We start from the raw sequence: 24,427 nt of genomic DNA, 5'->3' as shown, positions 1-24,427 counted from the left end.
GTACAGATCATAGGCTTGTGTGTGCTCCTAGGAAAACATGTCAGGACCCCGGGTGGGGAAGACCCGCTCCCCCCGTCGGTGGCCCAGTCAGTGCCCCTCGGTCATGTGTGGGTTGTTTGCTTGTGTAGGTTGCACTGACTGAAACCTATGGAAACACTGTTTTTGCTGTATTCTCCAGGTCGAATTCGTACGAGAAGGCAAAACTCCGGGAGTACCACCAATGTCGCCTCTATACCTTCTGATAGTCGAGGCCGCAGTCGCGCTAAAGTGGTTTCACAGTCCCAGCGTAAGAAATCTATTTTATGTTCTCTGTTAACTAGGTTTTCTTCAACAGCCCATTCTCATTGACTTCAGGGGGAAAATGCTGTGAGTAATCTTGATGTTTCTTGGGTAAGCTTACAAAATGGGAGTATTCAAGTGTACTTTTATCTCCTGTCCAGGTGATTTAAATATTTTATCATTCCTCATTAAACATTAAAATGTGCTTTTTCTTCCTCTCCTCAAGTCTCTCCAGTTGAAACATGCCCCATTGTTCTATTGGTAGGCAGTCCTTCTGTCATATCTAGGAGCCGTACCTGGAGAGAGGCCGGGTAATGCGAGGTCCTCTTTCCAGTGCTCATAAGTAAATCCATTGAAAGCTCTGCCCTTTAACCTTCTGTTCTAACACCGCCACCCGCTCCTGTCTCCTGGCCAGCGTGGGCTCTTGCTTGCACGGCTGCCTGCCTCCATGCTTGCTTCTCTGTATATGTTGAGTCACTTAGTTTGTTAGCCTGACACGTGAAAGCAGCCGTAGAAGGAATGACTGCATCCCTAGGATCACCCCTGGTGTCTCAACTTTGAGTCGCCTGCTCCCTCTCTGCTTGTGGAGTGGAGCTGGGTGTCCGTCTCCTGGGCCCGGGGAGTGGAGAGGCCTTCCCCTCCCCAGGAGCTGCCCTGCTCTCTCCACACAGCACTCTGCAGTGTCTCCTCCTGTGTAGAGAGCACTGGGTCTGTGGCCAGACCCTCGGTTCTCTCCTCGTATTTAGGATGCCTTCTCAGCAGCTTCTGAATTTAGGTCCTTCTCCATATCCCTTTGATACTATGGTCCTTACGTTAAGCTAGCTTATACTTTTCTGGAAAGAAAGCACAAGGTTAGTTGTATTGCTGCCTTTGGTGAGTTGACAGAACCCAGGCTTGTCTGGCACAGAAGCCCCTTTTCCTACTCGATAACACACCACACCACACCACACACACCAACCACAGCACACACACCACACCATACCACACACACCGCACCACACACACCAACCACAGCACACACACCACACCATACCACACACACCGCACCACACACACCAACCACAGCACACACACCACACCATACCACACACACCGCACCACACACACCACACCACACCACACCACACACACCACACCACACACACCACACACATCACACCACACCACACACACCACACACACCACACACATCACACCACACACACCACACCACAGATTGTAAAGTGTAGCCCAGAAGCTTCTAGAGCCTCAGGGACAGTACCCCGGCTCTGTTATTCTGTTGAGCCCTAGTGTTGTCTGGAGCCACAAGCAGATCTCATACTCTGGTCATGGTCTCTTTCAGCTTCAATATGTTGACATTGAGTTGAATAAAAAATGTCTAACCCTTTAGCTGTGTAGCACTAGTTCCTTTCTTAGAGAGTGAGGGTTGAACGGAGTTTTACGTTTCTTCCTTTATGTCTGGCGTGTATTGGCATTGGCCTCTGCCGGGGTCCCTGCCCCTCGCTGGTCCTCTGCTTAGAGGTGGTGAGGATGAAAGTCCCTCTGGAATGGTGTTGAGGGGGATGGTTGAGCCTTAACTAGGTCTGACAAAAACACTGCACTCTCCCTGCCTTCAGGCTCCACCTTAAAAACTTCGTTTTACTCCACCCACTGCAGGAGACAACAGCAACAAGCGATCAAGCCTGGGTCTTAAACTCATAAATAGAAATTAAATATTTTTTAAAAATAATTTTGATAGGAAGAAAATATGAGCATATATATATATATATATATATATATATGTATGTATATATATATTACAAATATAGATATACTAGCATTCAGAGTCCTGGTTTAATAGTACGTAGATTTTATTAATATTAGATTTAGGGCTCTTAACAGTTCACGTATTTTAAATATTTGAAGATTTAAATATTTGAGGCTTTAATCTTAGAGGATTAATATTACATATTTGAGGATTTGGCATCAGGCACTCCGGTGAACTGTTAGTAGCTCTTTTTAATTCATTGCTGCTTATTGAGCACTCCTGGTGGTGAGCCCTGTTAGGTGGTAGTGATGCACAGATACTTCACTTCCCTCAGGTTGCTGGGAGCCAGAGAGCAGATGTACTCCCAGAAGGTCATCACTTTCTTACTCTTCTCTGCATCCCATACGTCGGGCACTGTGCCTGGCATATTGTGGGTTTGTAAGTGTTCCATGTACAGACCAGAAATAAATGCTAAATAGTGTGACATATAAAATCAACATGAGTACAAAGTAGACTAGGAGGATTAAGAACTAGAAAAAGATAGTTTGTGAACAAAGACATGTGTTTGCATGCTGACCTCTGTATTGTGTTATTGTCTTTTAATCCACTTCTTGCCTGTTCTTTGGTCTGCTCTCATAATCAAGGATCCAGATCTGCTAATCCTGCTGGTGGTAAGCCATTTCTCTTCTTGTTTGTTTGTTGTTTTGTTCATTCTCTCTCACCCATGTTCCTTGCACAATATTAATTTTTATATTATGAGCTTAAATAATCTTTCTGCATTTTTTCTGTATGTTAAAATCTAAAATTTGAAATAGGTTTTCTTTTTCCTTTTACATAGCTTAATGGTTTATGTGTATGCTCAAATTTTATGGGCAAAATTAATGGATCATGAGGTGGGTTCTTCATGGTAATGTGTACTTGTGATTTTTGCAATGAATTTCACTTTAAATTATAGTTAAATCATTATAGAGTACTAATTTTTGTGAGTATGCACCTTAATGATTCATTTGAATGGTGTGTGTGTGTGTGTGTGTGTAATTTCCAGTTAAGTGTTATTTCGAAGGTTCTACCTTTGGCTCATTGTTACTCTGGTAAATAATAATGTGCACTTTGTTTTAGAATTTTATTGCCTTCTGTACTTAAGCAGATGATCTAAGTAAATTACTGTCATTTGGGTGTATGGATAATTTTGACCCTAAGAAATGGTTATTTAGGTATCTAGTCACTTAGCCATAATAAAAATTACTAAGCATATCATTTGTTTTTATTTTATAATTTATTGCATACATCTCAGAGAATGTGATCTATATGGCTGCTACTTTTGTAGGTTTTTGAGATTTCCTTTGAGGCTTAGTATACAGTTGGTTTTTGTAGTACATGTGTAAAGGTGAAAAACGTGTATTCCGTTTGTTGAGTTACACTTGTGTCTGTGGAAAGTGTTTATACATGTCTGTATAATTTTGACTACTCTGTCAGTTTCTGCGAGTTATGTTATTTTTTTAGTGGTTATTAGTCTTTCTGAGTGGTATATTCATAATTAGGACTTTTTCCATTTCTTCCTGTATTTTTAGTTTTATGTTTTATATTTCAAAGCTATGTTATTTGGAGCATAAAGGTTCATGATTATTATATCTTCATGGACAGTTTGTTTATCAATATAATATATCCTTTGTTCTTTTTTTAATGCTGTGTTTTACTCTATTTTGTTGTTTTAGGTATGTTGTTGTTTCTTATAAACAACATACATTTGACTTTTATTTTTTTAAAGCCAACCCAAACATCTTTGTCTTTTAATAGGTGAATTTAATCTAGCCACATTTATTTTTTAAGATTTTTTAAAAATATATTTTTATTGATTTCAGAAAGGAAGAGGGAGGGAGAAAGAGATAGAAACATCAATGATGAGAGAGAATCATTGATTAGCTGCCTCCTGCTGCTGGGCCAGAGAAATTTTTAATGAGTCACGGAGGAACCAAAAGAGCTTCTGAGGAAAGAGGAATCTCATACCTATTATTGGGTGGTCATTGCCACACGATTAACCACAATTTTAGTTTTTTAAATATATATTTTTATTGATTTCAGAGAGGAAGGGAAAGGGAGAGATAGAAACATCAATGATGAGAGAGAATCATTGATAGGCTGCCGCCTGCGTGCCCCACACTGGGGATCGAGTTCGCAACCCAGGCATGTGCCCTTGACCGGAATTGAACCCGGGACCCTTCACTCCGCTCTACCCACTAAGCCAAACCAGCTAGGGCATAGCCACATTTATTATGATTACTGATATATTTGAGCTTAGTCCTAGCATCTTATTTTGTGATTTTTTTTATCATGTTTCTATTTATTTCTTCCCCTTCTCCCTTTTCTTCAAATTGTTAAATTAATAGAGTTCTCTTGAATCCATTTTCTATCACGACTGTTTAAGAAATTTTTGTTAACATTTATACTTTTCCAGCAGTTATACTTAAAAATTGTGGCATATCAACTGTCACAGAAAAAAAGAACAAAACACTAAATAAATGCCATTGAGATTATTTCTAGTAATTTTCTGTGGAACAGGGAGGCTATTTGTACTCATCCTGCTTTTTGAATCAGAAGTTTTGCAGTTATTTTTGTTGCACGGCACCAGTAACTGTCCATGTATATTCTTTTATGATACTTTAATATTCTTTCATGCTCCTAATGTTTAAAAAAAATTAGTACTAACACCAACTACAAAGCTATTTTTATATTTGATCCAAATTAATGTATAAACTGGTTTCTGAAATACTATCATTTATTCCCTGATTACATCCATTATTCAATTTTGTTTTGCTTCATTTTTAGCTGGCAGCCGGTCGAGTTCTCCAGGGAAATTGTTGGGAAGTGGTTACAGTGGCCTTGCTGGGGGTTCCTCAAGAGGCCCGCCGGTGACACTCCCTTCAGAAAAACGAAGCAAGATTCCCAGAAGTCAGGGATGTAGCCGAGAAACAAGTCCAAACCGAATAGGACTAGGTAAGGACTCTCCAAGACCCTGGAACACCATTTCCAACTTGGTCAGAATTTTTATCATAATCCAATACCTTTTCTAATGTGGCAAATAGAGCTTTGTTTTTGAATGGAGGATGCCATTTTGCCCGTGTTAAAAAGATATTTTGATTTGTGCTTTTTATAGATTATGGCATGTTCAGGTTTCAGTTATAACTGAAAAGTGTGTGGGGCTTACCATTTCAGATTGATGAGGAAGAATTGTGTCGTTGTGGGTTTTCGTTTTTTTGAGTCATTTTGCAAAATATTAGAATTGGGGGAATGGGCAGGGTTTTCTACTGTACACGTAGAAGCAATGTTGCTTTTCACTTTTCTTTCACTGATTAGCACTAAGTAGCTATTACCCTAAAATTTCAAAAGCAATTTGTAGGGTCCACATTTATTTTGATTCTGATCTTCTCTAATCTAATTGGTGAAAATAGTCAAAAATATATATACTTACTTTTGCCATAGTATTGTTCAAACATAAAATCCAGGACTAGATGGAAATGAAGTATGTAGTATTTGTTTTTGTGTTGTAGTATCAAGTTTCATTGTAATAGTGTATAGACCTTTTACCTCTATTAAAAATCTAATTATACACTGCTTTTTAATATAAAAGGTAGTAGTCTGTTGTAATATATTATGCAAAATGTATGTTCAAACTCTATGTCTTTACCTGCTTTCTAAGGGTAAAAATCTATTAATGTGAAATCAGTGCTATATTTTTTAGTCTTATGGGCTTATGTTTCTTATTCATTTATCTCCTTAACAACTTTTACTTGAATGTTTACTGTGATGTGCAATGTACTTTGTTAGACTTCAGGAATGGAAGTAAATGAAATAGATTGAACTTCTGACTTCAAATAGCTTACAGTCTTAGAGGTGAAAATGTATAGAGTATAACAAATACGATGACGTGGCCCTCTGGGATCCTTCGGCTCACTTCCCGTGACGTGGAAGTCCTCAGAATCCCATAGTACTTGCTACCACTGCACCAAGATGTCTGGCTGAGTTTCTGCTCAGTCACAGTTTTACTTGAAAGCAAGAATTGTCCTAGAAAAGGAGTGTGCCCCATTTCTTCCTTAGTTCCTGCTAGGAGAGGTTCCCCAGAGTAGAACCTACTGTGGTGAAGTATAAGGTGGGGAGATGAGGAGAAAGATGCTGTAGGGCAGAGAGGAGCATGTGCAGCAGCAGTCAGACAAGCGGGAGCATAGTGCATCCTGGGTAACACAAGTAATTCATATTTGGCTACAGTAAAGGAAGTTGGTTAGGGTGGGGTGGGAGATGAGGGCAGAGGGGCTCTTAGCATCCAGCTCATGAAAGTCCTTGAAAGCTACCTGAGCTAAGAGAAGGCAGAGGCAGATATGTAAGAAGTAGAATGCATAGGATTTGGTTTGACTAACATTTCCAAAGCAGGTGAGAAATGTAACCAAGCAGTGGTTAGTTAGTTAATTCTACATAATGTCAACATAAAGTGGCATTACATAGCATGCTGTCTGAGCTGACAAGTTATTTGGATCCAGTAATAACAAGTAATGTGGGTAAAATTAGAGAAAATAATCATGGCTGGAATATATAGATTTCAGAGTTGATAGTCTAACATGTGTATTTGGATCTGGTTTTGTTTGAAAAATGCATTTGATTTCAAATCTGGGTGTGAGGATTTAAGCTGTTTTTTTTCCATAGTTAATTAAATTCATAGGATGTTTTGGCAGTCCAGATTAGAGTCATACTTTTAAATTAGGGGTGGGGGAGATTTTACTTTCTTTATTTATTAAGGACGCCATTTTTACCTTCTTGAAATTGGAAAATAAATCAACTTTAGTCATCTAACATAACTTTAGGACCTGATTTTCCATGGTCTTAACTATGAAGTTTGTGTTATGGATAGTTGAAAAGACCACATTTAATAAGCTTTTAAAAGAGGTACTATGAAACATCATCCATCAGTAAGAACTAAATAGGAGCCCACTTCCTTCCGAAGAGTTTTTATTTAAAACATTATTTTGAAGCAGATTATTTCCTTGATGCTCCCTCCTTTGGATCATCATGGGAATCAGTTAGTTATATGTCAAGCTTTGAGGTCATACATATAATTCTGAATAAAATAGGTATTTTATTTAAATATCTGCACATTGGGAGAATAAGAACATACACACAGATATAAAGATCCATATATGAATAAAATGTATCTTCCCATTTCTGCCTGTGATAATCTTAGAGATTCCAGTTCATAGGATGTCAGATATATTAGCATTTTTTTCAGTAATAGGTTGTATATTTCTGTGATCATTTAGTATATACTGGGTATATGCCTGTGTATCTGTTTATTGCATAGCAACTTTGAATATAAATATTCAAAATAAGAGGGATCATCTTTTAAGAATATTTTATATAATTCCCAAACTAATTAGTAATTTTAATTATAGCTAAGGTAGGCTTATAATTTGCATTGAGAATTGCTTTTAGTTATCTACAAATTATGTTTGGTTCAGCTATATATTTTTTTTTTTGCTTGAAATAATATTTCTTAAGTAAATTTTCTTTTCTCATCTGTGATAAAAATGATACCCAAGCTCTTTTTCATTAGTATTTACTTAAGCAAAATAGGATGCAATTCCAGTAAAATAGCAAAGAAACCAAATAAAACCCTGATACCATGTCTTTTCTTGGCAATTTATTCCTTCATAAACTATTCAACCAAAATAGAAGAATATACTATTTGTGAATTTATTTCATTTTTGTCTTTTATTCTATTTTTGATTAATAACAAAGTCACATAAGTAGCTGACATTCATAGCAATTCTATTTTAGAAGTTTGCCTTTGTTTTTTTTCTTCCCCTGCTCATCTATTAAAAAGGCTAAAAGAAAGATTTGAATTTTTGCAGTTTACATTCTGTGGGTATATGTTTAAAATACTTTTACACTCTCTGCTTTAAAATAGTTTGAAAGAATTAAAAATTAATAATTAACTTCCAGCAGTTAAATTAGACTACTGTGAGCAAGACTAAAACATAATAATATCTAGACTAGGGAGATAGTTTATGTCTTAATTTCTGGTACTTTTCATTATTCCTCTTGTACTCCTCAAGTTCTGGTAGAATTCTTCCTTAAAAGGCAAAGGTCAGGATTACCCTTAAAACACTATAAAGGTGGAATAAAGCATCTCTCAGGAAATGAAAACCAATCAAATAGTTTCTCAAGGCTTCCCAGCAATTCGTGTGAGCACAGGACGCTGGAGCTGCCTAAGAACGCCGCTTCAGAGCGTTCAGATAGCAAGTATGTTGATCGCTTCTTCCTCTGCGGGCCTCTCCTCCCTGTGCTCCCATGGAATGTCCCCTTTGGGCACTCGATACAAAGGCAAGTTGATTTGGTGTATTGTTTTTGGTTTTTACCACCTAATTAATTAGTCCTCGTAAAAATGATTTATTTATGTACTTATTTTAAATCCTTCTTATAGATTGGTCTCTGGAGGAGGTATTATAAGTGTTTTAAATTATCCAACATTTAAACTGTTGCTGTCACCACTAGAGGTGCTTTAATGAGGTTTGGAGCAACCATATGGGAAGATTTTTACAAAATTGTAAACAGAATTCTTCTGTGTTACTACTAGCCATATGTTAAAGGAGCCAGGCAACATGGATGCGCGAAGAAACTTTCTCTTGGTGAAGTACTAGGAGGCTAAACCTTACTAAGAATTGTGCACATTGTTTCAGATCATATCTATCCCTTTATTGTCTTCACAAAGCAGGGAAAGCAGATTTCCCATTGCTGCAGCATGTATGTTAGTTTAAGGGAGGGAGTGAGAGCTGGGTAGAATTTCAGAAGTAATTGGGCAAGAACTCTAAGAAAATGCTGAGTTAAGCATGACATATGTTAAAAACTATCGGGACTGTTTCTATTACTTTTGACTATGAGTTTTGGAGTAGGCAGTGCAGCAGACAAGATGTTCATGTGTGCCTTTCCTTGGGGAGCCAGAAGTATTACCATGTGTGCCTCACCTCACAGTACCGTGCTCTTTAAATGCCAACTTTCTCCCTAGCCTTCCTAAGCGGAGCGCAGTGGCCGGGCCAGTGTGTGAGCGTGGCACTGCGAGGTCGCTGCATAAATTGGATGCGGTGTCGATCCTCTGAGCATAAGCAGTGCTTCTTTGTAGGTTCTATGCAACCTGTCATATATTGGCGGTGTCAGCGGATACTCCCTAGTTGTTGTTTTTTAAGAGTTTTAGCACCTGCTGGTTTTGCCCTCATTGTAGGTGCTATTCAGAATGTTTTCAAACATTGCTGATTACATACTGCTACTTTGAGTGGAAACTCAGTGCGCCATGTCACTGGCAAGATGAAGGAGAATTTAGGAATTACTAGAGACTTCCAGATGCAACTCTGGTTTGACTGTTGCTTAGATTGCATTCCTGTACTCGCCACTGCAGCCCTGAGCCGTTGGACACCACTCACTCAGCGTTCGGGTCTAATTGAACTCTAGCCCCGAGAAAGACCACAGTCGGAAGTTGGTTGCTTTTCTACCTTTGTAGTCTTTATCGAGGGCTTCACAGTTCTGGTTTGTAAGGTATTCTTGTTGTGGTTTGGCCATACAGTAAACATACCTTTGCTTTAAAATAAATAGGTTATGCTCATTGATGCATTGATCTGAAAACAGCCATGTTTTTACATCAGTGGATCAAGTTTATTTTTTCCAAAATTTCTAAAGAAGGCATTTCTACCCAGTCCAGAAGAATAGACCCTCGCAAGATGGAGATATTTGTTGTCCCCATCCACTGTGACATTGGTGGTTATACGCCTGCAATATGTCAGGGTGTTTCCAAATACTTTTCCAGTACTGTATTTCTGTTTTCTCAAAATAAAATGAAAAATAAGGGCATAATGATCTTTTCTGTGATTTTATAGCCAAGTTATATTAGAAACCTTATGCTATTTATGTGATTGTGTGTTCAGTGTTTTATAATGTGAGTATAATAACATTATCTGTAGATAATCATAAAGTAATTGGCCATTTTCAGGTCAGTGGAGGGATCTCATGGTGCAGAGACTGGGTTATCAGACCATCACTATTAGACTGTGTAAGGCTGGAGAGGTGAAGGTGCTTGAGTAAGGACCGCAGGCCGAGTTTTGATTCCCATAGAAAAAGCAGGAATTAATGTCGGGACCAGTAAAAAGGGACAGCAGTCCCAGCTCTCTCTCTGTTGGTTTCAATAGTGAAGTGTGTTTGAACGTCTACGCACTCACTTGAGTGCACAGGTTCTCTAGCTGTCAGTCCAGGGGCTTCCCTTTGTAAAGAAGGCCCGGCTGGGAGAGGTGGGCTGTCAATTAGTTAAGTTCATGGATGGCAGTGCCCAGGACCCTTATTCTGTTTTTCAACCTAAATTGAGAACCCAGTGCACATGGAAATGGCTTTGGTCCTTTACCCTCCAGTGGAGAAAGAAGTTTGCCAAAGCCATAAAAACGATCATTTCTAAAAGACAGAGCTTTTATTTTCTGATGCCAGTTTGCTCTTTGGATGCCATTTTTTACACTGAGGTGTTATTTTACCTTCACACCAAAATTCACAGCTTTCTGAGGCATAGAGCATAGTTGAGTTTTTGTCCAAACCTCCTGCTGTTGGCACAGCCATCAGGAGACGTAGCAGGGGTACATGCTCAGTCATCAGGACAATGTCGTGATTACGTTAATGGAATGTGACTGACATTTTGTGAGTTTTTCTGTCTTCATTAAACTTGTTCACCTTCTCTGAAACCCCTCATGCTGCACACTAGCACGGAGCAGCCGTATCCCTCGACCCAGCATGAGTCAGGGGTGCAGCCGCGATACCAGCCGTGAGAGCAGCCGAGATACAAGCCCTGCTCGGGGCTTCCCTCCACTGGGTGAGTACACGGAGGCGCTGGCTCTCGGAGCATCCTGTCCCTGCTCCAGATGCTGTCCCGGACACTGCCAGGGAATGACCTGCTTTCCCTCCTGCTGTCCTGTGGCCCTTTCTTCTTCCTTTCCTCTTCCTTAGCCACCCTTTGTTGTCCCCCTCTGCATGCTTAAGTTTGGAGCCTTTCCAGTTTTTCAGTATTAGAGGAAAAGCATCACTTCAGTCTGTGCTGTTACTTATGGCCACTTTGCCGGGCAAGCTCATCCGTGTGTTCATTTCTAACATAAGATGAAGCTTAGCCCAAGTTCATTGCTGCTTGAAAGTAGAGCTAATGCAGAGTTTATTCTTACTCATTGAATTTCTACAATTTGTGTTTAATTTTGCCAGAGATTGGGCCATACGTGGTTTAATTCCAAGAAGGAAAAAAAATATAAAAACATGATCATGTGTAGGACAGTAAATGTGCTCAGTTTCGGGATGATGACAGTAATTTAAAAAGCAGCATGAATGAAGATACTAGCCATGCTTTTGTTAACGGAGTCATTTCAAAGCTTTCATCCAAGCATTCTGAAAGTAGCTTTTTGATAAATTGCTCAGGTATATAGCTCAATGCAAAACTTCCTGATGTTTCTTGTTCATTAGATAGTTTCATGTTTCCTGGCCTCAAGAGGCGGTTTAATGTCTGTGGCCTGTTGCCGTCCCAGGACAAAAAATTACAATATTTGGTCATGAGGTGGTGTAAGCACCGTGCCCAGGTCACCCGCCAGGCCCCAGCTGGGGCTCTTCATTCCCCATCCCACCCTCAGTTTTTCTTGTATCCAGAATTTGTATTTTAACAGTTTCTAGGCTTCAGGAAAACAAGGGGAAAAATGTATCCATTATAGGATATTTTATTTACCTTTTCTTTTTAGCTTTAATAGTTCTGCCTTTCTCTAATATGGACATATAAATTACTTTTTTATGTAATGCAAATTATTAATCCCCAAAGTCGTCTGTCAACACATAAAAGAAATGTTTGTATTCTTCAGTAATTGTGTCTCAGTCCTTTGTCATGTGAAGTGCTGTACAACTGCATGTTTTCCTTTTGATAAGCCGGCAGAAATCGCTTATAACGAAGGGCCCGAGTGTTACGTGGAACTGGGGACGGCAGGGGTCTGTTATTTTCACTCGGAGTAACTGGTCTTTTAAATATAAAAATGTCAAAAGCATAAGGTCTTAGTAGTTGTTTTAGTGCCTTCTAATGTCATACACTGCTTCCCAATATCTTTTCCCCCCAGTCGGTATCAATAATCAAAGTCTAGATATATTCCTTTACGACCCCTTGTCCTTTATGAAGTTCTGAGGAAGAGCAGGTAACAGAAGCAGAAGCCCTGCTGGATGGCCCTCGCGACCTAGTGAGGTGCCTGGGAGGAATGCAGTTTGCCTGGTGCGCTCAACCCTTTCCCAGCAATCTGAGGGACAGATCAGATTTCCCAACCAGTCAAGGGCAGCAGTGGTGGGGCTTTTTCTGAGTGAACTGGTGACTTTTCCTTTTAAGTTAAGAATTTATTTCTGTATATCCTGCTCGCTATTTGACCTTCTAGAACAGCGGTCGCCAACCGGTGGTTTGAGGACCACTGGTGGTCCATGAGGTCCGAAAGGTTGGCGACCGCTATTCTAGAAAACTGGTTACATAAGTGAACAAGTCAGTCTGTTTATTGGCCACTTTGTCTCTTAGAGGCAATTCAGTCTTTTTATTCCATACACATCCTGGCATTTTTGTTCTTGTCCATGGACGCAGCCTGTGTAACATCTTGTGGTCTTTGGACCAGGCAGGTTGCGCTGCTCTCTTGAGGTCCCAGTCAAACCCCGAGGAGCTGAGTGAGCTAGTCTGTCTTCAGTTTCTTTGGCAAAGGGATCTGCTCTGTGTCTGGTGACAGCCCAGGGGGCGTAATGCATGTTGCTCCCACTGAGGCAGACGACGTGGGTGCAGCTGTTTCCCTTCCGAATGGGCTCCGGCTTCCGCATGTGTCTTCGGTGGTGGTGAGGCAGTAGTACCATCTTTTCAGATGAACTTTTATACCATGCCCGTTGCTTCCCTCCATGGGTTAAATTTGTTTATAAAACTTTTGTTACACAGGAACAACAGCGCTCACGTGTACTGGCACCATGCTGAGCCTAATCCCTCATGGTTCCTCGGATAGGTATCACCCTCTGTTATGGATGGCAAAACAGGCTCAATCAAGATAAGCCACTTTCTCAAGTCACACAGCTATGCAGTGGTCTGGGTTTGAATCCAGGTCTGATTTCAAAGCTTGGTTGTTACCCTGCCTCAGTTGAAAGCAGCACATGTTTCATTTATTCTCTGAAATGTATTAAATGCTGTCTGTGAGGCCTCTGCAGGCTTAGGCAAAGGGAAGCGCTCAGCGGGCTCTGAATCCTGATTTCCAGGCTTGGGGCTAGGACCTGGGGATTCGTAGATAAGTCCCAGGAGGTTGCTGTCCCCAGGGGAACTTACTACGCCCTTCAAAGAATGTGAAGGGTTCTTCTTTTTCTTATCCACTTAAACAATTATTTCCCACCCCCTTTATAAATAAGCGAGATTGTGTGTTAGTGCCCCTTTGTATCAACTCACATGGTCAATTTTCACTTTCCAAAAAGGGTGTGGGGTGAAGGTAATTATGTGACTGTATATTGGCTTTAAGTTTGCATTTTTATAACTAGATTGTTTGGGCCATTTTAATGGTATGAGTATGTATTTATATAGTTATAATGACAAGACTTAAGTGAAATTAAGGGCTCTAGCATTTGTAAATAAGACTTTGATGTAAATGGTTTCACCTTGGATTCCATTTTCCGGTATTTACTGAGATTGTGACAAAGGATTCATTACACGACAGATTTACTATAAAATATTTTATTGAAATAGAACCAAAGGACACTTTATAAGAAACATTTAGATCATGTATTCCTTAAAAGCTACTTTTAGTTTAAACTATTAAGTGATTCTGATCAACCTGTATAAGGAAATGATTATTTGGCTTCAGACTAAAAAAACATTTTGCCATCTTCCTTATTTGAGTAAAGGGACTATTTTGTAATATCTGTTTTAGAGATTGCTGATTTATTTTTGTGCTTCTTGAAGAATTAGGAATTCTTAAGTTTTCTTTTTGTAAGATGATAAAAATGTGTCCTCATTGACCAGGTAGGTAGCCTTTGCTGTTTAATACCACATACACAACCAATATGTGCATTTCATCAAGTGACATGGTCTTTAATGAATAAATTGTACTGGAGATGTTTTGATATTTGATGACAGTGAATGTTGACGTGTGCAGGACACTGCACCCCAGTGTGTGTGAGAAGTAACTCTGCTCAGTATTACTGTTAAACTGAGGGGCTTTCTGGGGTGCAGTCATCATGTTCTTTCCAGAGTAATGGATAGAAGCATATTACCTTGTTTGGTTTTTCTGAGGTAAAGAAAAGCCACATATTGGATGGCACTCTGGTAAAAAAATTCATGTTTGAATCAAGTCTAAATTTGATAATTAATTGTAAAAGTCATTGTCTCCACGAGGACGTAGTTTAGCATGCATTTCCTCCGATTGATGACTTAATATGCTTATTATGAATACTTGCTAATGAAACAATATTTAATGTATAGATGTGCATTGGAATTCACTCTTCACTATTACTGCCACGACCAGCACCACTACGGTGACTTTTAACCACTGTTTGTTCTGTGCCTGGCATTGTGTTTAGTGCTGTATGTATGAGCTCTTAATTCTCTTAACTCCCAAGAGGTAGGTACCGTTATCAGCACCATTTTACAGATGAGGAAACAGAGACACAGAGATGTTAAGTACTTTGCGCGAGGTCTTCCAGATCAAACCAGGATTTTGCCCCCAGTTGGATTACAGAGGCAGTGTTCATACCGTGGTACTGCAAATGCCTCTCCCAGGAAGGCCATTTAAACTTAAAACTAAATTTTCAATAATTAAAAAGTAAATTCATTAATTAGGATAGCCATGCAACAGAACAACAAATGTTTGACTGGGGAGGATGGAAGTCCAGTTGTTGAGCCCTCTTCTTGTGATTCATTCTGTTTGTGTTCAGATGACATTATAAATTCTCTTTTGTTTTTGGTGCATGGTTACATGTGCATCACATACTGATGAGACATCTTGTGGGCTGAGTGAATCCATCCTGCTGTTCGACTCGGATTCAGACGGTGCTGGTGACTCCTGATGTTCTTCATGTTGCATATTTCATAATGGCTGATAGAGGCTTCATGGAATAAAGATCCACCTGGAGTCTGAATTCGTTGATCCATAAGGAATGCCTTACAGAGGGCCTTTGAGTGCCTATGTATTTAAGAGCTGCCTGAGAGCCAGCAGCCGTGGAATTTAGGGATTGGCCCTTGCTATCCATTCATATCTAGCACTATTTCTTTTCATGAGAAAACGCGGCCCCGTGGCGGCAGTCGCTGCATTTCCTTTGGACTGTGGCGTCTGTCTCGGTACCTCTGTGTTAATCCTGTGGGTGTCACCATTCCTTTTACCTGCAGCCTCTCGACGGCATTCCAGGTCCACTAGCGCTCTCTCCACTGCTGACTCTGTCGGGCAGTCAGGTGAACAAGTGCTAACTGCATGCCTTGGCTTCTCCATCTCTCCTAGTTCCGCACTCATTTTACATTCGTTTTCATCAGTGTTGGCTAGCACTTGGCATGTATGCACTTCATCCCCCTCACCCCCCAATGTGCTTGAATTTTTTTAAGTTGTTGAATGTTTATGGTTCTGTTAATAGGCTGTAGATGCTTTGTAGCTTGTTTGACAACATTATTTCTCCAGTGTTCGTATTTATGTTAAAACGAAGCAAAGCAAAGGGGGGGGGGGGGCACTTCTCACCCTCTTTTGCTCCCTCCCCCAGGAAAGCACCCAAACTTTAGGTATCAGAAGGGTCCTGTGGGGAGTGGAGTATGAATATTATCCAACAGAGTCTTTCATCTCCCAAGTCTTTACTCCCAATAAAGTGATAATTATTAATGTCAGTTAGTGTCAAGTTCTAATTTGGAGGTACTATTTAGTTACCAAAGTAGGTCATATGTAAAATTATAGGTATAAAAATAAATGGAATGTCCTAACACTTTTATGGAAAAAGAAGATCATGATTCAGATAACATAGTCAGGCCAGTGGTAGCTTTTGCAGCCTTTGGTCCCCAAGCTTTTTCCATCTCGGCCCCTTTTTGACAATACCCAAAATTCACTGGTTAGCCATTGGGGCAAACGTAAGCATACAATAATATATATATATCAGTTTGCCAGATTTAATTGGCATCATTTTCAGATACTAGAAACCCTAATGACTACAGTATTGAGTAAGACACAATCTTATTAAGTCACAAGTGATAACTGTGACCAATTCACTGATTTAGATATTTTCTTTGTTCCTCCTCTAAATGAAACCAGGTATGCATTTTTAAAATATATGCTCTCCCATTCCCCTGAAGGTTATGGGCCAGACTGGGTACAGTCATCTGTATCCATCGCTTAGAAATGGAGCTTTATAATAGTATCAGAGCAGCGAGAATGCAGAACAGAGTTTTCTCTGGTTGAAATAAAAGGCTTACAATTCTGCTTAGATCCAAACATTTCCTCTTAAGACTTGGAATTCAATGATCTCTGATACATATAGAATGAGCTGCAGACACTGTGTGACAAAGCGGTGTGCATTTGGGAAGCAAGATTAATTAATTGCATTGTTCTTTTAGTTTTAATTTTGTGTCTGAAAAATCAGTATTATCCCTTGAGCAAGAACTGCTGGCATGAGATCTAATTCCTTATTTTATTTTATGTAGACTTCGTTTTTAAGTTCATGCTGGTAATTTTTAAATGGCTTTTAACTGAATTACTTTCATTCTGTTATTCATAAATCCCTTACTATCTACCCTTTTTTAATGGGGGAAAAATGAACAAAGATCATTTATGAAACTGTGCAAAATAAATCTCAAATTTATACTCGTTTCATATTTCAACTGGTAATTTATATCTATATAAGTATGTAGATGTAATTGTTTTGTGGTTTCTCTATAGTTTATATGGCACATTAAATTGCCTTAAGTGACTAAGTTGACATTCAATATGATCAGCAAGTGCATTAAAAAAGGGGATAGTATAACATACAATTTTTGTTTCTTTATAAAAATTCATGACTGTATAACTTTTTTGATTAGCACTGTTTACATTTTTTTTCTTTCTGTGGCGATGGAAGATGTAATGTTTTGAAACTGGCATTTTAAAAGCGTTAAATAACACTTCACTTTTAAAGTTCACCGGCTTTGTAGGTGATGTTTGTTATATATCTAAAATCTTATTTGTAAGATTTTATATACTACTTTATAGGAAAGATCAATTTATTTAAAACAAATACTAGTTTTCCTTTTATTGTAAATGCTTTATATGGCTAGTAACAGATTTTCCTTGTCCAGTATATGTTAATAAAAAGAAAGCATTTTTTATCTTAACATTTCTTCCAAAGCTTTTTAAAAAATATATCTTAGCATTTTAAATAAGAAACTAGTGTGATATACCTGTGAAGTATAATTTACATGGACCTTCTATTATAGTTTAAATCTCAGTACTTCTTAAGGAAGGCTGGTCAAATGTAATGTAAAGGACTTTAAAAAGCTAGTTTTCATTGTCCATGATCATTAGCAAGCTTAGAATAGTTGTTTGAACTGTAAAATTTGTTTTAAATCTTTTGGATTCTATCCATTTTGTCCACATGTATAAAGACTATCATTTAAAAACCCTTCAGGGACTCAGGAAAAATGTATACAATATTATCTTAATTATTAATATTTTGCAGTTGTAATGCTAGCTTTTGTGGTGATTATTAAAGAATTTTAATACATTTATTTAAATAACCTTTGGTGATACAGGAATTATGATGAACATATGCTTAAAATTAATTGAGTTTAATTAATAATAGTTAAATAGTATTGACACTGATGAAAATTTGCACAGTGATCAACTGAATACATTTGTTTTAAATTTTGACTATTGCACATTGCATTAGAACTCATTTATCTGCAGCCACAGTAACCTTGAAGCGTCCTAATTAGTTTGACCAAACCTCAGGGCCACTTGACTCTAGAGCAGCCTGTGCGTCGAGACCCCTTTGGGGGTCGAATGACCCTTTCACAGGGGTCGCCTAAGATCATCGGAAAACACATATATAATTACATATTGTTTTTGTGATTAATCACTATGCTTTAATTATGTTCAATTTGTAACAATGAAATTGGGGGTCACCACAACATGAGGAACTGTATTAAAGGGTCGCGGCATTAGGAAGGTTGAGAACCACTGCTCTAGAGCAAGCATGTCAAAGTCAAAGGCTAACACGGGCCAAATAAACAAGGTTTAAGTTTATGTGGGCCTCAAAAAAATAAAAACTTCAGTTTTCATAGAAACGTAAGTTTATTTCGATAGAGACATGCTGAATACAAAGGGCTGAAATAAATGAGTAATGGTTAATATGAAATAATAGAACATTTTAATAAAAATTAATACTTTTTCTTGAACATTAACTTACCAGACACTGAATAACTGCACAAATTAATAAGCGTAACACAAATAAACCTATTTTTTTTTTGTTCTCCGAAAATGAAATATTTCCTGTTGTGCACACGAAATAAGTCAGTCCAAGACTAATGAGTCGGCTGCTAAAATATTTGCTGCTGGTATTAGTGGAGATAAATGGTGTGCCTGTGCATAAGGCACGGAAGGGAAATGAAAGCAACACGATTATAGTAATCAGTCATTAGCGAACATTATACTTCGTTATTAATAATTATGTATTACAGGATATTGTAAAATTTAAGTTACAAAATTTTTATTAAAACGTTTCTTACATATGTTTATATTGGCTGGGCCACAAAAATATTTGTTGTGGGCCGCGAGTTTGACATGCTTGCTCTAGAGCAGTGGTTCTCAACCTTCCTAATGCCACGACCCTTTAATACAGTTCCTCATGTTGTGGTGACCCCCAACCATAAAATTATTTTCGTTGCTACTTCATAACTGTAATGTTGCTACTGTTATGAATCGTAATGTAAATATCTGATATGCAGGATGTATTTTCATTGTTACAAATTGAACATAATTAAAGCATAGTGATGAATCACAAAAACAATATGTAATTATATATGTGTTTTCCGATGGTCTTAGGCGACCCCTGTGAAAGGGTCGTTGGACCCCCAAAGGGGTCGCGACCCACAGGTTGAGAACAGCTGCTCTAGAGGGAATGCTAAACAGATTGAGAGACTCAACCCATAGCTCTGCTCCCTTCTATATAATAAGTTGCTCTCTCCTATATCTCAGCACTTTTCAAAAATAAAATATCATTAAAGAACCATTTCAATTGTCAGGATGCTTTGTGGCACGATGGTACTAACTGCGAACAGTCTACCCTCTGTCACTGGGAAATAAGTGTAGCTAAAACTCCAAGTCCAATGTATTTAAATGGGCTGGGCAGTTCCCAGAGCCTCTGTTCTGTAGGTGAGAAGAGGGAGGGATGCTTGCAAAGAAATTGAGAAAATGTGAATTAAAGTGACATATCTTTTGCTTTTGTTTTTTAAATAGACCGGTTTGGGCTTGGCCAGGCAGGAAGAATACCGGGTTCTGTGAATGCCATGCGCGTGTTAAGCACAAGCACAGATCTTGAAGCTGCTGTTGCTGACGCTTTGGTAAGAGTCACAGTGCCTGTCCGTCTCTTTGACTACTCATCCGAATTATTCTGTCTTAACAGAAAAGTGCCTCCAAATCAGGTTACCTTGACACTCTTTAAGTTGGGTAAATTTATATTACTGGTTTAAGTGAAAGGTGGCCTTACAGAAATTATTAGCATCAAGTATTTCTTCTGTGCTCCTCAGTATCGAGGAAGTTATGATGACATTGGGCTTCTCTGATGTCATTGGGTGTCTTTTTTCTTTTTTCTTTTTTTCAGCATCTTTTCCCCATTCTATTGCTTCTATTGCTTTACAAGCTTTGATGGCATAACCTAAAAAAAATTATTATACTAGGTCATAGAGTTTGTGGTTTGAAAATCTGCATTTATTCCATTGCCTCACTAGTTGTTCCATATCACTTTGCTTTTTTGTTTGTTTGTTCTTAAAAATGAGTTTGTAAGTCATTATATATGGAAACTTCCCCCAAGTTTAAGATGAGCCCTTTGAGGCTATCAAGCACGGGTGGAGTATGTTTTTGCATCCTTATAATGTAATATCTAAAAAACAATAGGAAGTGCTGAGAGGCCCTTACATTCATGGTTATAGCAAAAAGGTCCTTAATAGAGTCTGCTAGTGGTCAAGGTGCTTTCTAAAGATCCATTTCAGCGAGTAGGGGCACAGCCGCGGGGGTATTTTGTTTGGTGCGCTCAGCATTAAACTAGGCTCTCTTTAGAACTGTCTGACCTCTGGCTGTGCCTTTGCTGTTGGAAGATTTATTCTCCTCTAAGGAAGCATCCACCTTTCAGACCCTGAAGTTTTAATTCAGCCATGTTTTGTGTGATCAAAATGTATGGTTTGTGGCTACAAGTGATTCTGACTTTCTTCTCTCTCTCTCTCTCTCTCTCTCTCTCTCTCTCTCTCTCTCTCTCTCTCTCTCTCTCTCGTTTGTTCTTGCTCAGATTTTTTGGCAAGTGGCTGTGAGCAGGCAGCTTGCTGCTCTCATAATGCTTTCCTTTCTGCAGGGCTGCCTGGCCAGCTCCTGCATGAGGTGCTCTGCAGGTGGGCCTTTTCTGGCACATGCAGGAATTGAGGGAGATTGCTCTATCCGGGGCTTTAACTTAAGAGTCAGGAGCTGGAACAGAATTCTGTGACGCTGTTTTTCCTTCCAAGTTGCAATGTTTAGATTCTGTTTCTTTTTTATTCAGAGACCCTAGGCAGTGGAGGTCAGAGGTTGGGAAAAGATAGATGTGCCAAATCCTTAGTTAAATGGGACTTCCAGTTAAGGCGGGGGTTTCTTAGTTCTCTGAAGAACTACGGAGGGACTGCACAAAGTTCTAGGAGGCAGAGCAGGCCTGGAGAGTCTGAATCTCGGCTCTCTTTGACTTGGGCTTTTCTCTGAGCTCTAGCTCCATTAACACTCACGTTGCCCTCATTAATTTTGTTTGAACTGCTTGGTTTCTCCGGTGGTCCTGCTTCGGAAGAGAAAGCGCAAAATGGTCCACGATTCTTGCCTCACAGGATAGAAGCTCGGGGCAGACAGAATGTACCACAGCGACAGACCACAGAATTAATGATGACTTAGGAGATGTCCCTCGGTGTGGGAGAGCTTTAGCAGAGAATTACAGCAAGCACAGGAAGGTCTTGTAAGAAGGCTAGAAGGGTTAGGAAATGCCATTGTGAAAGCATTCTTTATTATTACTCACTTGATCTCACGTGATATGAATCGCTTGCTACTCTGTATTTTTGGTTTGCTAAGATATGTTTTGCTGTACACTTTTGTTGCAAGAATGATCCCCACATATGCTTCTGACATAATTCTCTATGCTTTTTCCCCATCCTTCAATATTTTCCTGCCTACAGCTGTTAGGAGACTCCAGGAGCAAGGTACCAGTGCTTTAACATTTGTTTTACAACTCCATTTTTTCTGTTGCAAGTATATTTCCTTTAGGAGCTAGTGAAAGCAACAAAAACAGTAGTGCAATATAGAAATTCTGGTCTGAATTATGATATTGTTGAATCTGGTGACACTTTTATTAATGGTGGAGTCAGGCAACTCTATTTGTTCTAGTATTTATTTTTAATGTAAAGCTGTGCCTTCTCCCAATAGCGTTTAATTTCATTTTTAAACCCCAGTTATAACTACTCTTATGTCGTTATTTCATGATTAGATATATTCAATATTTTTCTTATTTGAGGGATCTAGTGTCTGGATAAGTAAGGTGGCCATACTTTTGAGAGTGAAAGGGGCTTACTAATGAGGCATAGAGCAGCACTGTCCTGAGCAATTTGGGATGTACTAAAAACCACCTTATTAGGAAATTACATCTGTACAGTTTAAGCAAATAACTGTGTTTTTCTCTTAAATTGTATTTTATAAATTTTATCAATTTTATTTAGCTGTTGCTGTATTATTTATGGGTTTAACTTGTATTCAGGGTAAGAGAAATGCTAATCTACAGGAAGCCCGTTTGTGCTGTAAAACTTTGTCCTTAATAAAAGTGGCTCAGATAATTTAGGAATCCTTGTACATAGATTACTCTGCCCCTGTCATTTCCATTTGAGACTTTAAGGAAGTATGAGTATTCAAACAAATTTACTCATAGACCATGCTCAAGATATATTACTTTTGGTTGGGAAGAGGCTGTGGGTGCACAGCTTGCATTGTGTCAGGTGGCTAAGCCAGGTTATTTAACATACAATTCCATTTATTTATTTGTTATTTTTTAATGTTTTTATTTCACAGAGAGGAAGGGAGAGGGAGAAAGAGAGATAGAAATATCAATGATGAGTGAGAATCATTGATCGGCTGCCTCCTGCACTGGGGATCTAGCCTGCAACCTGGGCATGTGCCCTGACCGGGAATCGAACCTCCTGGTTCATGGGTCGATGCTCAATCCTTGAGCCACACCAGCCAGGCAACATTTAATCCTTAGAAGAAGCCTGTAAGGGGGGTAATTATTATCTCAAAGATGGGGAAACTAAAGCAGAAAGGGCCGGAGGCTTTCTGCAGTCACACAGCCAGCCAGTGGTGGCAGCAGGATTATAACCCAAGAAGCCCATACAGTGTGCTAGAGACCATGCTCTTTTTCTCTGCTACAGGTGCTCTGCTTATAACTCTCTATGTCTTCCAGAAATCTGCCTTCCTGTTTTCACTCCCTAATCTGTAAACACAGGCAGGTGTGGTGCCCCGCATCTGCGTGTGCATCTTTTGACATGCAACTCTTGGTTGGTGGTGGATTTGTTTGGGATGACTCACGGTCATTTCATCTTTCCACTTCTTTCTCCATCACCCCCATCCCTCTTCGGACCTGGCAGAAGAAGCCTGTGAGGAGGAGATATGAGCCCTATGGGATGTATTCTGACGACGATGCCAACAGTGATGCCTCGAGTGTTTGCTCTGAGCGCTCGTATGGTTCCAGGAACGGCGGCATTCCCCATTACCTGCGGCAGACCGAGGATGTGGCAGAAGTTCTCAACCACTGCGCCAGCTCAAACTGGTCAGAGAGGAAAGAAGGGCTTCTGGGCCTGCAGAACTTACTGAAGAGCCAGAGAACACTGAGGTGAGGGCAGTGGCTCGGTGAGCTGCTTCGAGTCCATACTGTCCACATCAGGGGTGTGGTGGGGTTCTGACGTTTGTGGAGCCCCTACAGAGTTCCAGCACCAAAGGTGCTGAGGTGACCGAGACCTAGTCTTTGCCTTCCAGAGATTTTGAAATATCTGGCAAGTTCTCTGTAGTTTATTAGATTTATAAAAACATCTGGTTCCCTGATGGCTCACATTTGGCTGGTAGCTATTATTTGAGAAATCGTGGTGCAGGTTGCAATTTAGGTGAAAAACAAAACTGGGAACTGTCACTCATAGTTGATAGGGAAAGAAAATGGCACAGCTGCTTTGGAAAAAGAAAAGAAAAGAAAACTCTGCAGGTTGGTGTGGTTCATTACACTTTAGGGTTGTGGGTAAGATGATAGCAGTCTCAGTCTAAAAAATTTTAATACACATGCATATATGTAGCTTATAAATACTAAACTGATCCTGAATTGATTTACTAAATTGGACTACTAATAGTAACAGTATTTAATATTTTCGCTTTTTTCTTTATGTTCCTGTATTTCATAAATTTTCTAACATGAGCAGGTATTACACACATACCAAAAAAGTATGTTTTTATACCATATTTTACCAAATCTAAGGCACCATAGACAAACCATCTACACTAATAAAAGAGAAACATGCAAATTAGAGTTGCAGCTGAGAGGCCGGCAATTCAGGCGGGGAACGTTGGAGTTCGCCATCACTGGAGCAAGCAAGCCTCCCTGTTCGCTTCAGTGCATGGCTGCCGGCCGCCATCTTGGCTGACAGTTAATTTGCATAAGGATATGCTGATTAGCCAATGGGAAGGGTAGCGGTCGTACGCTAATTACCATGTTTCTCTTTTATTAGTGTAGACTAGATGCCTGGTGCACGGATTTGTGCACTGGTGGCGTCACTCAGCCTGGCCTGCACCCTCTTTCAATCTGGAACCCCTCAGGGGATGTCGATAGCTGGTTTCAGCCTGATCCCTGCAGGCCTGATGTAGACAGGAGGGAGCCCAATCCCCGCAGGCCCGATCCCCACAGGCCTGATCCCTGCAGGCCTGATCCCGATGCCTGCAGGCCCCATCCCGATGCCTGCAGGTCCCATCCCGATCCCCACAGGCCCGAACCCGATCCCCGCAGGCCTGATCCAGACAGGAGGGAGCCCGATCCTGTGTGTTGAGCGTCTGTCCCCTGGTGGTCAGTGTGCATCATAGCAACCAGTCGCTTAGGCTTTTA

The 24,427-nt window shown here is 39.7% G+C and overlaps 1 protein-coding gene across 23 annotated transcripts in view; it reads left to right on the top strand.

Moving 5' to 3' along the window:
- CLASP1 (cytoplasmic linker associated protein 1) overlaps positions 1-24,427 on the top strand; it is a 285,149-nt gene that overhangs the window by 165,592 nt on the left and 95,130 nt on the right. For 11 of the 23 annotated variants that reach the window (XM_014547896.1, XM_014547897.1, XM_014547893.1 and 8 more), the window contains 8 exons: positions 179-286; positions 2,671-2,697; positions 4,853-5,020; positions 10,806-10,913; positions 15,453-15,515; positions 19,531-19,634; positions 21,477-21,500; positions 22,932-23,176. In XM_014547896.1, coding sequence (XP_014403382.1) covers positions 179-286; positions 2,671-2,697; positions 4,853-5,020; positions 10,806-10,913; positions 15,453-15,515; positions 19,531-19,634; positions 21,477-21,500; positions 22,932-23,176 — 847 coding nt within the window. The remainder of the gene's footprint in view (positions 1-178; positions 287-2,670; positions 2,698-4,852; positions 5,021-10,805; positions 10,914-15,452; positions 15,516-19,530; positions 19,635-21,476; positions 21,501-22,931; positions 23,177-24,427) is intronic. The other 12 variants (XM_014547910.1, XM_014547908.1, XM_014547912.1 and 9 more) reach the window with 8 other exon arrangements.

Source organism: Myotis brandtii, unplaced genomic scaffold (genome assembly GCF_000412655.1).
Source record: "Myotis brandtii unplaced genomic scaffold, ASM41265v1 scaffold488, whole genome shotgun sequence".
In the NCBI taxonomy this organism is placed as follows: Eukaryota; Metazoa; Chordata; class Mammalia; order Chiroptera; family Vespertilionidae; genus Myotis; species Myotis brandtii.
The sequence above is the reverse complement of the archived record's forward strand: the minus strand, read 5'-3'. Positions and strand labels throughout refer to the sequence as shown.